At 39.6% G+C, this 14,013-nt stretch overlaps 1 protein-coding gene across 10 annotated transcripts in view; it reads right to left on the reverse strand.

The window, feature by feature from the left end:
- RAD51B (RAD51 paralog B) overlaps positions 1-14,013 on the reverse strand; it is a 975,550-nt gene that overhangs the window by 685,580 nt on the left and 275,957 nt on the right. The window contains exon 8 of one of the 10 annotated variants that reach the window (XM_060174765.1): positions 39-180. The exons of the other annotated variants lie outside the window; for them this stretch is intronic. Coding sequence (XP_060030748.1) covers positions 39-180 — 142 coding nt within the window. The remainder of the gene's footprint in view (positions 1-38; positions 181-14,013) is intronic. 10 annotated transcript variants of the gene reach the window in all.

Here is a 14,013-nt window from a genome sequence, read left to right on the forward strand (position 1 = left end):
AACACAGGGTACTGAGAATTACACAGCCAGCTACTTACAAACGACTGCATGTGCTTTTTCCATTGCATCTTTCCTTCCAACTCTCATGGAAACAAGCTCTGCCACAGCCCCTTGATGAGCCAACAGAGCCCAGTCATCTGGCAGCCATGACTGCTCTCTGGCATCTGAGAAGAACATCAACTAAAGAAAATGAGAGGATAAAAAAAGAAATGTACACAGACAATTCACTTCTCACCCTCTTAAATTCTGCAGTTCCTTTGCTTGGTTCAAAATTAATTTTTGTTTTGAATGCTGTGGAAAGGAATAGTAGAGTCCAAGCCAATTTTCAGACTACTTTGTCATGTCCCTAGTATAGAACCCAGTAGTGTTACAGCTGGTGTAGTAACAACTACAGGGGGATTCATAAAACATATGACTCACTGGTGTAATGTTTTAAGGAAGGATACATTTATTTTTTTAAAAAAAATTTTTATTACTGACAATATTGATTTACAAAATTATAAGGAAACACTCACGAAAGACATGTCTCTGATATCTGATTACTGTAAAAAATGGCGACTAATCCCTAGCACTGCAAAAACGGTATCATCTGTTTTCCATCTACACCATGCCTCGGCCTCGCGTGAGCTTAATGTGCAGCTTGGCGATAGGAGAATCCGGCATGAAGCCCAGCCAGCCTATCTTGGCGTTACTCTCGATCGCACCCTGTCATTTCACGAACATCTCATAAAAATTGCAGCAAAGGTGGGCGCGAGGAATAACATCATTGCAAGACTGGCCAGCTCCTCATGGGGCGTGAGAGCTTCCACACTACGATCATCATCTCTGGCATTATGCTATTCCACTGCAGAATACTGTGCCCCAGTATGGTTCCGTAGCCCCCATGTCCACTTGGTCGATTCCAAATTATATTCCTCCATGAGGATAATTTCTGGAACCATCCGTTCCACCCCGGTTCCGTGGCTGCCAGTTCTTAGCAACATCGCCCCGCCAGATATTCGTCGGGATGCGGCATCATCTAAGTTCATTTCCCACATCTACGCTCGACCAGACCTGCCAATATACGCGGATATCTTCGCCCACCCTGTCCAACGCTTGACGTCTCGTCACCCAATCTGGTCCCCTACGCCTACACTGAACTTCTCTGTTCCAGTCTCTTGGAAACAGAGCTGGCAGTCAGCTGAGGTAAAGAACAAACACCTCATCACAGACCCCTGCAAGCGTCAACCCGGCTTTGACCTAGCACGTTGTGACTGGGCCCTCCTCAATGGCTATCGAACAGGCCATGGCCGGTGCGCCGCTATGTTCCATCGCTGGGCAGCCAGAGACGACCCGAACTGCCCCTGCGGCTCCAGACAGACTATGACCCACATAGTCAACGACTGCCACCTCTCCAGATTCAAAGGAGGTCTCGAAACTTTACATCAGGCTCAACCTGACGCTGTTGACTGGCTACGGAAGAAGGGCAAACGCTAGAAGAAGAATAAGGTAACAAGGGTATACATCCATACATTTTCCACCATCAGAATTCTGTGCCCCCATTCCCTCCACTGGAAACTGCATTTAGTGCTCCCAAGATCACAATGTGTTGGCTACCATTTCTATAACTATCTATCTATATTTACGTGTATTTTCCTTTTTTTTTTTCCTTTGGTCCTGCCTTCTCTTCCTTTCTAAGTCACACCTACTACTCTGAACATTCTTCCTTTTTTCTTTTCTTTCTCTTCTCTCTTCAGGCCCTGATGGAAGTGGAGTCAAGAGCCCTTTGGTCATCTTCCCCTAACATTTACTCCTCTGAGAGTATGGACCAAAATTCCTTATGGGGATAGAAGGTGGAAGGTATGGCCTCTGTAACTGCTTCTCCACTGGACATGGATCTGTCTATATCCCCAACCTGTTTCCATCTTTCCTTAGTGGACAAGGGCTCTGAAGAGGTGAGGTTCGAGGAAAAGTTGTGTAGCTATCTGCCCAGGGAGTTCAGGATGAAATCATAGTAGTAAGGAAGGATACATTTCTTATCCAATCAAAAATTGTATGGGAAAAACTGAGTTTTGTCACCTGACTGCTGCAAGAGCTCATATAACCTCTTTCAACTGTAGCTTTACCTCATCATTAAAATGAGAGGAAGAAAACTGTCTTCTCCTTTAATATCAATACTAAGTTGTAAGGCCTATCCAGTAGTCAAAATAAACAAAAGCAGTTTGCAAACTCAGAGAGATACTCCATTATTTTACCTCAGGAAAAATTCTTACCTGGCTTCAAAAAGTAGTTATACTCATCCACTATGAGTAAAATCATACCACCTTGATTTTATTATTTGTAAATTTTGATTTAACACTTAATAACTTAAGGTTACCCAAAGGTTCAATAATCTGTCACTCTAAATAAGAAAGTTACTTCCATGACTGTCAAATTGGATGAAACTGCTTAGTCAGGACTGCCTAGCAATTCCATGGTAGGAAAGGAAAAATAAAGTTGGACCTACATAATGGAAAAGAATTGAGTTTGCATTCCCTTCATCCATTTAAAGACATTTCCAAAAGAATAGCTCCAGTCTTTATATGTGTTTATCATACAATATGCCACCATTACCAATTTCTTTTTTAAAAGTTAATGGGAAGAACTCCACTCCCCAACCATCTATTTACTAAATGATTTAAGCAGCTTACCCTCCTTCTCTGACCTATCGCCCACTAATCACACAGCCAGGGGAGCTAATGTATCATTTTGAAGTATTTATCTTGTGCAGAAACAAGAGTCAAATCAGAGCAGATCCAACTAGTCTTTTTATCCTGCTGAGATAGATAAGTGGAATTTCACACAGCTTCTTGTGCATGAAGATCTTTCCGTAGCATTTACAAATGCAACTATTAATTGGAATCATTTTATTTTCTTAAAAAGTATACACTTCTGACTTTATGTGGTTAATTTTAGTTTTGTGGAACAGGCAAAAATTGAGTTTGATGTAAGATAGGGGTGTGCAGTAAAGATAAAAATCACTCTTTTTTCCCTATTTCCTGGGCACCAAGTATCTTTCCTAGAAACAATCTTATAAAGATAAATTAAGTGTGCAATTTATACGAGAGTAGCATATTAAGACATACTGTTCTTACTTTACATTCTTTTTAAGAGTTATGTATGTAGAGTGAAAGAGTATGCAAATGGATATGCAAACAATTTTCATACCTGAGGCTCTAAGTTCCTAGGTTCAATCCCCAGCACCACCATAATAAACCAGAGCTGAGCAGTGCTCTGGTTAAAAAAAAAAAAAGAAATTTAATTTACTTTTAAAATAAGTTAATTAATCACATATAAATAAATGAAGTTTTTATTTGATGGGGGGGGTAGGAAGTTAAGGGGGTGGAGAAAGGAAAAAGAAAAAAAAGAGACATCCCCCAGAGCACTGGTCAGTTCTGGATGGTGGTGCCAAGGATTGAACCTGGGGACTCGGGCATAAAAGTCATAATCTATCTCCCCACCCTCACTTTATATTTTTTATTTAACAATGTATCTTGGATTTTGGTATCTTGGATTTTGTTCCTTTATCACTGCATATTTTTCCTTGACATATTGATTTAATAATGACTGATAAGATTACTAGATAATAACATATACTTCTTTTTTTTTAAAGGAAAGCTTTTTAAAAAATATTTATTTATTTACTCCCTTTTGTTACCCTTGTTGTTTTATTGTAGTTATTATTGATGTCGTCATTGTTAGATAGGACAGAGAGAAATGGAGAGAGGAGGGGAAGACAGAGAGGGTTAGAGAAAGATAGACACTTGCAGACTTGCTTCACCGCCTGTGAAGTGTGCCCTTTGCAGGTGGCTCGAACTGGGATCTCTAAACCGGTCCTTGCGCTTTGCGCCACGTGCACTTAACCCACTGCGCTATTGCCACTCCCAATAGCATATAGTTGTACACCACTCTCATCACCAAAGATCTGTGCCCTCCACCCACAACAATAACCACCATAGTTCTTCAGTCTTAGATATGTGTTGATTGTTTTTTCTTCTTTTCAAGTTCTTGTGTTCAATTCATATTTTCCACATGGGTAAAATCCTCTAGTAGTTGTCCTTCACCTCCTATTTACCTCACTAAGCACAATCTCCTCCAGTTCCATACATATTTATCTGAAAGGACACAATATATCCATTGAGTATATGTCCCATAACTTCTTTATGCCATGTGATGTTTATATTTCTTTTTGCTGATATGGTGTATTACATTAATTGACTTCCGAATGCTGAACCATCTCTGTTTGCCAGGGATGAATCCCACTTGGTCTTGGTTGTTGTCATCTAGACCTGGGCTTTTGTTCTTGGAAAGGCTTTTGATTATTGTTTCAATTTCTGTGCTAATAACTGGCCTGTAGGGTTTATATATTTCTCATGTCAAGACTGGTAGTTGGTATAACTCTAGGAATGTGTTCATTTCTTCTAGGTTGTCAAGTTTATTTGCATATAGGTGTCCATAGTAATTTTGCATCATCCTTTGTATCTATACATCAGTTGTAACATCTCTCTCATTTATGAGTGATTTTACCACAGTTTTCTCTCTTTTTCTCTTGGTGAGTGTAGCCAATGGTTTTTCTCTATTTTATCTGTCCTTCCAAAGAATCAGCTCTTGGTTTTATTAATCTTTCTGATGGTCTTTTTGTCACTCCATATTTTTTCATTCTTTTAAAAAGTAGAGTAGTATACTGCATAGTATACCATAGAATGTTTTATAATTTCCCACTGATAAACACTTACACTTTCCTTTTCTTTTTTTGCCTGTAGGGTTATCTCTGGTTCGGTGCCTGCGCTACAAATCCACTGCTCCTGGAGGCCATTTTGTCCCATTTTGTTGCCCCTTGTTATTGTTTTATTGTTGCCATTGCTGTTGGATAGGACAGAGAGAAACTGAGAGAGGAAGGGAAGACAGGGAGGAGAGAAAGAGAGACACCTGCAGACCTGCTTCACCGCTTGTGAAGTGACACCCCTGTAGGTGGGGAGCTGGGGGGCTCAAACTGGAATCCTTAGGCCAGTCCACGCACTTTGCGCCATGTGTGCTTAGCCAGCTGTGCTGCCCCAGCCCACTTTTCTATTTTAGCTACTATAATGATGCAATAATTATGCTTATGACAATAATTTATTTTAGTAATGGTACAAACGCAGGAAAATTCCCAAGATTGGAACTGCTTTACAGAAATAGAATGGAATTGCTTAGTCAAAAAATATATGTACCTGTAAATTTTTCATATATTGTCCTTTAGAAAAGTTGTGCTAATTATGAATCTACTAGAAGTATATGATCAACTTCTTCCTCAACTCTATAATAATCCTCTTGATCAGTAGCCTAATATATACCATTTTATTTAATCTTAATTATGAGTTAACTTGGACATCTTTTTTAAACTAAACCATTTGAGGTTACTTCTCTATGATCTGTCTGACCTATTCATTATTTCCTACTAGAGTGTTAGTCATTGTTTTCTTATTTGTAGGGACCTACCTGATTGAGATAACAATCTAGGTAATATATTCTCTAGATTTTCATTTGTCTTAATTTAACATATATAGGCAAACACAGTTTTTCAAGTATTTAAAATTTTTTTTCATAGTCCCTGGTTTTGCATTATATGTTGTATTCTTGGGGGGGGGGGGGGACATGCAGCCATGAAGGCAGCAGATCTATCCATAAATAATATCAGTTGACTAGCAAATAGTGTTTTATCAATGTTGAGTTTCTGATTTTGATAACTGCACTATGCTTAAGTTAACATTAGGGGAAACTGAGTGAAAAACATTTAGGAACTCTGTATTTATTTCTGTAACTTCTTGGGAAGCCTGAATTATTTTCAAATAAAAGGCTTAAAAAATAAATAAATATCCTCATTGATGACATTTATTTTTTCAGCCAGAGCTTTGCTGGAACATCCTGCCTGCGTGATTCCACCTATCCTGGCAGACTTTTACTATTCTCTCTTTTTTCCAGATATAAAATGGAAGAAAGGGAGAGCAATATCAAAGCACTATCCCAGTATTCCTAAAGCTTCCTCTTTTGTATGGTGTACCCACCCATGGGTGGGAGGGGGGGACTCAAGCCCAGGGCCTCGGGCATGGTAAAGTGTGCTTTCTCCTGAGTAAGTCATCGCCCACCCCACCCCCATAGTACATATTTATTATTTAAGCATAGAACTGATTTTGCAAAAGAAAGAGAGAGGGAGAGGGCATGGATGCATAACAAAGGTTGGTGAAAAGGTCAGTAGTAATCTTTCTAAGTTATGCATTTCTTTGGGGGAAGAGGGTTGTTGATTAGAAAAACATTGTGTAACTAAGCAAATATGAGACTGTTTTCCTTTACAGTTCGTAAATGCTTTCTAAAGTAAATCCAAAAGGACAATTTCTAAAAATATATTTTGTAGTGACAGTGTTGTTGAATTAAGTAAAGAGTGCCTATTTTAAAGAACAGCACTTATGTAAACAGCATCTTAAGAGTATATTTATTTTTAAACATCACTCTTCACGGCCTTAGGACCATACCACAGAGTATTCAAGCAGTTTCTGTGGACTCTGTGAAAGAAAAGTTAATTGAAGGAGTCAGGCGGTAGCGCAGCAGGTTAAGCACACATGGCGCAAAGCGCAAGGACCGCATAAGAATCCCGGTTCGAGCCCCCAGTTCAAACCCCTGGCTCCCCACCTGCAGGGGATTCACTTCACAAGCAGTAAAGCAGGTTTGCAGGTGTCTTTCTCTCCCCCTCTCTGTCTTCCCCTCCTCTCTCTGTTTCTCTCTGGCCTATCCAACAACAACAACAATAGTAACTACAACAATAAAAAGAAACAAGGGCAACAAAAGGAAATAAATAGTTAAAAAAAAAAAAGTTAATTGAACACGTTTTACCATGTTTGTTACTTAGGAGTCTGAGTGATTTTTTTTTCTTTTTCACTTTTTTTTTAAGATTCTGGGAAAGTCAATTTCTCTTTAGCAGACATCTGCTATTCTATCAGTGGGGTGAGAGGGGAGGAAAATACAAAGACTAAGAGTGGCATAGAGAAAGAGCCCTACTCTCCAGGACTTTGTCCTCACTATAAAGTAGCAATGGTAGGGACTGCCCCACTCTCCAAAGGAAGGCTGAGTTATCCTACTCTGCCACTGGAGGAAGACTGGTCCTGAGATGAGTGCAGCCTAGAATGTTCCCAGTTGTGATCAGGAACTGCGAGCACAGACCCACGGAGACTCAGAGGTTGCACAGGCTCCTGTGCTAAATATAAATAAATATGGGCTCTGGCTCAGGTAGAAGCAGTCAACAGTAATTTTATTCTAGATTTTCTTCAAGATTGGGAGTTACTTTCTGCCCTAATCCAACTTTCTAGCCCTTTTCTCAACTCTGACATCATCTTTTTAGACAATATTTTTGCCCAATTCCATGTTAGCTATCAAACTTTTAAGCAAAAACCATGATAGTTATTGGCCACTAGGAACATACCTAAAATAGACTTCCTATGTTACTTCTACCCTAAAGTCCTTATTCTCATCTACTCTATTCCTACTTTGTGATTCCTGTTCACTAATCATTTTGTCCTAATTTATAACTTAACACCTTTCAGCCACAAAGTTGCAGGTGCTATCATGATTCTATCCTGACTTCCCTAGTCAGACAACCTCATCAATGTGTCCTGGGACCTCACCTCTTCAGAGACCTGCCCCACTAGGGATATTTTTTTTTCCCCATGCCCAGTGGAAAAGCAATTACAGAAGCCAGAACTCCCACCTTCTGCACCCATAAAGAATTTTGCTCCAGACTCCCAGTAGGGCAGAAATAACAAGGGGAAGATGATCAGAGGGCTCTTAACTCCAACTCTATAGGACCTGGAGAGAGAAGAGGAAAAAAGGAGGAACATTTGTATATAGTAATAGGTGCATGTATGACTTGGAAAGGAAAAGAAGATGGCATCATAGAAAAAAATGGGCAAATATAGACAGATAGTTGTAGAAATAAGTTATCCCATATCTGCGGCCTTAGGAGAACTACTGTAGCTTCTAAAGGAGAAAATGGGGATCCAGAACTGTGGTGGTCAGGTTGATGCAGAGCTGTACCCCTGTTATCTTGTAATTTTGTATATCGATATTAAATATCTAATAAAGTTGAGATAGAGAGAGAGAAACCTACAGGCAGTGTCTGATTTCCAAGGACACACTTTTGTTAGCCTCACTTTAGATTCTATCTAGGTTAATACTGACCACACAATAGATAAATCCACCAATCTGCTAAACATGACATATACAACATTTTATGGAGAAGTGATAACTTGGATTTTATCCACAAGCTAATAAATTCAGATATTTATTCACTGCAACTTGTTTTGGAAGGCCTTTGAGCCACATAACCAAAATAAGTAAATAAATAAATATGAAAACAAAAAAAAATACACACACACACATATATATATATATCACCATGCATATAACAAAACAGAAATCCTTTACTTTTTTTTCCCAATTAAGAAATTTGTTACAAGATAAAACCTAAATATTTGAATTTATCTTTCTTTTTGCCACTTAATTTGTCTAGATTTTGTATCTTACTTATAAAACAGATACAATAACATTGTCACCTTCCAAGAGACTTATGTAAATTAATGAATATGGCTATAAAACATGAAATGTTATATAAGTGCTTAGTAATTCCTTGAATGTGCTCATTATATTGCCTACTTTGAACCTACTGTTTGCTTATAACTCTACAATTCAGATTTCCCCAAGGAAGAAATTCCAGCTGTGCTTTTTTTTTTTAATATTTTATTTTATTTATTCCCTTTTGTTGCCCTTATTGTTTTTATTGTTGTAGTTATTATTGTCGTCGTTGTTGGATAGGACAGAGAGAAACGGAGAGAGGAGGGGAAGACAGAGGGGGGAGAGAAAGACAGACACCTGCAGACCTGCTTCACCGCCTGTGAAGCGACTCCCCTGCAGGTGGGGAGCCGGGGTTCGAACCTGGATCCTTATGCCGGTCCTTGAGCTTTGCGCCACCTGCGCTTAACCCGCTGCGCTACAGCCCGACTCCCCCAGCTGTGCTTTTATAAAGAAATATCTCCCAGTTACAGGGAAGTAAAGTCCAATTCAATAGAACGTAGTACTAGAACAAACACAAGCAGTATTCATAGATGTTCTAAGTGTGAGATTATACGACATATATCAGTTCATTGTATGTGTTCAAATTTCCTATTGAGGACTGTAGCAGAAATATCATGACTGACAGAGCTAGATTATACAAATTCATAGTATAATATCATAACTCAAAATTCTCTGCTTATACAAAAGACCACATTTTCTCACTATTGAGAGGGCAGAATTGCAATCAGGGATGTGGTTCAACAGGCAGACCATATGTTGCACATTCATGACACCCCAGGTTCAATTCCCAGCACCTCCTTTTCTTTTCTCTTGTGTTTCTCTTTCTCTCTCCCTCTCTCTCCCTCTCTCTCTCTCTCTTATCTCTCTGAAAATAAATTAATCAAAGGGAATAATTCTGTACTCTAATGCTATGTTTTCTCAATAAGCCACATCTAGTCACCATTACTCATATTCTACTAAGTCATGGGGAATCTGAACTATCACCAGCTTGAAAACAGTGTCATACTAAAAATTACTAAATTATTACATGAGGTAGTACATGAATATTTTTCAAAGTATACTCTATGTAGTAAGCACACATTAAATAGTTCTTTTAAGTAATGGTATGTAGTTGATAATAATTAACCTATCAGTTGATACCCAGTATAAATAAATTGATGCCCAATGTAAATGAAATTATGAAAGACTTAAGTAAACACTAATATCTCTGCTTGTTCATTATACCTATAAAAATTAAGCACATGTTGATAAATACTTAGCCCATACTTTCACAATAAGAAATTCACCACAATAAGAGCGACAAGATTAACAAATACTTTTGCTATAAAATTTTAATGTTGATATATTTTGTAACATTAACAAATATCATAGGTAAAAGTACAAATTTAACCATGAAACACTCTGTATATCCCTCATTAGTTTCAGCTGCAAGAGTGGCTATCACACTAAGCTGATAGATAAGAAAAAAAGCTGTTACTTAACTGTATGGCATTCAGATATGTAACTGAAGAATTGATGCTACAGCAAGTCAATATTTAGTCTAAAGAACTGGGTCAGTATAAGATAAATGGTTTCCCAATACTGCAACTTCAAATAACTTATCCTGTGTCTCACAGAAAGTAGTCTAACTCTACCTTAACATACTTAGATTTAATAATAATAATTAATGTCTAGGGAGGCTGTTCAATGGGTGGAGTACAGGACTCGCATACATGAAGCCATGGTTAGCTCTTGAGCACAGCATATGCCAGAATAGTACTCTCTGGAATCTCTCTCTCTCTCTCTCATAAAACAAATCTCTCAAAGTAAATAAAACAAAAAATAAATATGACTTTAATTCAAAGCAAGTTGTTCACTGAGGATAAAGCATTTAGCATGATTCAGGATTGGACAGCTATTACTAACAATGTTCAAGAGCATCTGGGATTAAAAAGTAAAAAAAAGGGGAGTCGGGCTGTAGCGCAGCGGGTTAAGCGCAGGTGGCGCAAAGCACAAGGACCGGCATAAGGATCCCGGTTCGAACCCCGGCTCCCCACCTGCAGCGGAGTCGCTTCACAGGCGGTGAAGCAGGTCTGCAGGTGTCTGTCTTTCTCTCCTCCTCTCTGTCTTCCCCTCCTCTCTCCATTTCTCTCTGCCCTATCCAACAACAACAACAACAATAATAACTACAACAATAAAACAACAAGGGCAACAAAAGGGAATAAATAAATAAAATAAATATTTTTAAAAAAGTTAAAAAGTAAAAAAAGAAGGGGGTTGGCAAAATAGCTCACCTAGACAGTGCACCTGCTTTGCCCAGGTTTGAGCCTTGTCCCTACCACACTAATGGAAGCTAAAGTGCTGGGGTGTCTTCATCTCTCTCTCTCTATCTTTATCTCTATTTCACAAAAAATGTCAGTCCAGAGCAGTGAAAGCTCAGTTACAGCCCCGTCCCCCATGGGGGGGGGGGGGAGGCAGTATAAAAGGAGTAAGAAGAATTCTTGTGCCACAACTTCTTGAGTTCCCACAAAAGAAAAATCATATAGGTACTGAATGTGGAAAAAATCTTTCATATACTGGGAGAAATTATCTCTACTAAATACTGGTAAGCCTTCAGAAAGAAGTCAGTTGACTACTAATCAGAAGATTCAAAGGATTGTTAAGGAACTTCATGGATGTGATATCTTCTGCTGGAAAATCACATATTCAACACCATTGAATATATACAAGAAGAAAATCTTTATGTGGACTAATTGTGGGTGGGCCTTCACTAGCAAATCAAAATGTGAAAAAACAAACAAACGAACAAACAAGTCAGAATGCCCATATCTAAAGTCCTGTGATGATGGTCCTGTGACTTGGTTTGAAAATGTGCTTGGCTGGTAAGACTGGAAAAGGTCTGGACTCGGGTATTCAGAAGTTCCATCATTAATCTATATCTGCCCTAAGATCTACACTGTGATAAAGTGAGTAAACAAGGAAGAAAGACTAAATGGGCACAAGATAAGTCGTGTAATTCCTTCATCTCAGTCAGAAGGATTTGTTTTCGTTTGTATCCTTTGCTTTGTTTTTAAACCAAAGCACCATTCAGTTCTAGTTCTAAGTGGTGCCAGGGAGGGAGGACTGCTCACATGCATATCCTGTGGGACCCAGAAATAGTTCACCTAGTACAGCATACATTTTCAGTGCTGTGGTGTTTCTCCTTCTCTCTCTCTCTCTCTCTCTCCCTCTCTCTCCCTTCTTACCTCTTGCCCTCTGTCTAAAGAGAAAGAAAGAGAGGGAGAATGGAAGGAAGGAAGGAAGGAAGGAAGGAAGGAAGGGAGGGAGGAAAAGAGTTCAATGGTAGCAAAATAGTCATGTAAACACAGAGTTCCAGTGATAACCCTGGTGGCAAAATAAAACAAGAGAGTCAGTGTTGAGGAGTGAGCAAGCAAGATCTCAAAGAAAGGCAGTTAAGACTGGGTCTTAGTGAATTACAGAAGGCGATTTTAAATTGAAGATATGGAAAAAAAAAAGAGAGAAGGGGAGAAGAGAAGAGAAAAAATAAAAAGAAGAGAAAAGGGAAGGGGAGGGAAGGGAGAGGAGGGTAGGGAGCAGAGGGAGAGAAGGGAAGGGAAGAGGAGGGAAGGGAGAGGAGGAGAGTGGAGATAGAGGAGGGGAGGGGAGGGAAGGGGAGAGGAGAGAAGGTAGAGGAGTGAAGGGAAGGGAAGGGAAAGGGAGGGGAGGGGAGGGGAAGGGAGGGGAAGGGAAGGGAAGGGAAGGGAAGGGAAGGGAAGGGAAGGGAAGGGAAGGGAAGGGAAGGGAAGGGAAGGGAAGGGAAGGGAAGGGAAGGGAAGGGAAGGGAAGGGGAAAGGGGAAGGGGAAGGGGAAGGGGAAGGGGAAGGGGAAGGGGAAGGGGAAGGGGAAGGGGAAGGGAAGAGAAGGGAAGGGAAGGGAAATGACAGCCAGGGAAGTAGCTCACCGGATAGAGCACATGACTTGTACTGGTGATGTCTCTCTCAGTTTGATCCCCAGCACCCCATATGCTGGATCAGTGATCTGACCAATCTCTCTCCCTCTAGTTTCCATTAAAAGCAATAAATAAAATAGGTCTTCAAAAACACATCAGTGTCAGCAGAGGTCCTAGAAGCTAAGGCTCCAGGAGTGCAAGATTAGACCAGAGGCCTTAATTCTGAATGCTACTAACTGAACATCCTGGATAAGGTTACACTGTGGGTAGGTTATGCTTCAATAGTAAAACCCCAAAGGCTTTTTATTATTATTATTATTTTTAAAAAAAACCTTCCCAACTGTAGTAATTTATCAGTCACTGGAGGACTCAGCAGAGAACTTACTATGAGCTACCACACAGCAGGGAGACAGAAAAGTAAAGCTTGTTAGTGATTGTAGGGCGACAGCTATCAGAACCCACACCGCAGATAATACAATTTGAATGCCTAGGAAGTATAATCCATGAATCAAGGGTTTAATAATGTCTTAATACCCGTTGCCACAAGTGACCATCTGCTTTTAGTCTGTTATGGGATGTAATTGCTCCCTTTTTGCTGGCAGCCATTTTAGGAGGCCCGGGTGGCGCCCCCCGGCACTCTGCCAAAGGTGGTCCATCCCCTTTTTGTACTTTGGCAGAAACAGAAAGGTACTGGGTAAAGGAAGTGGTCTGATGAACATTACTGGGTTTGCAGTTTAACCAAAACCAAAGTACGTAAAAGGGTATTGTAGTGGGGTTGTGCTGTATTTACTCCTCAGCAAAGAAAAGAATGGCCCAAATTTGATATGTGAAAAGACGTCTTGAAAGCAGACACCTACCTACTCACCCAGAGCAAATAACAATTTAAGATGGATGAATTGAAAAGACATGCAACAGCACAACCACATAAGAGCTTTTGTGTATGTAAATTTGCTTGCTTTTTAAGTCACTGATATCCTGTTTCTGAAAACTTATTCCCTGCCTCTATTCTCCACTAATAGAACCCAATCGGATTCTGACAGCTCTTTCCCAAACAGCTGTCTTTCATTTAATTTCATTTAGTGTGCAAACCGTTTCAAGTTGCATGCACAAGCATACTGTGAAGAATTCATTTTCTCTAGTTTCCTGGCGACGACAAAAGAATTTAATTAAAAAAAAAAAAAAAAAGCTGAACTTTGGCCTGAAATGTTGCTATCCTGCCGAAACGGTGAATTATACAAGTGGAAGTGATCCAAAGGTTATTTGGTCCACCCCCTACCATGCAACAAGAGTCTAAACAGATCCATTCTTGTAATTATTTTACTTGTCCTTTTAAAATAGTTTGACAAAAATACAACATTATCACTAAATAAATTTGGTCCAGACCTTGATCATTTGAAGAATGAACTTCCCTAGGGGATAAATGTAGTGGGACGTGGGGTTGGGGAGGGGAGAAAGGATTTAGAATT

Source organism: Erinaceus europaeus, chromosome 16 (genome assembly GCF_950295315.1).
Source record: "Erinaceus europaeus chromosome 16, mEriEur2.1, whole genome shotgun sequence".
Lineage (NCBI taxonomy): Eukaryota > Metazoa > Chordata > Mammalia > Eulipotyphla > Erinaceidae > Erinaceus > Erinaceus europaeus.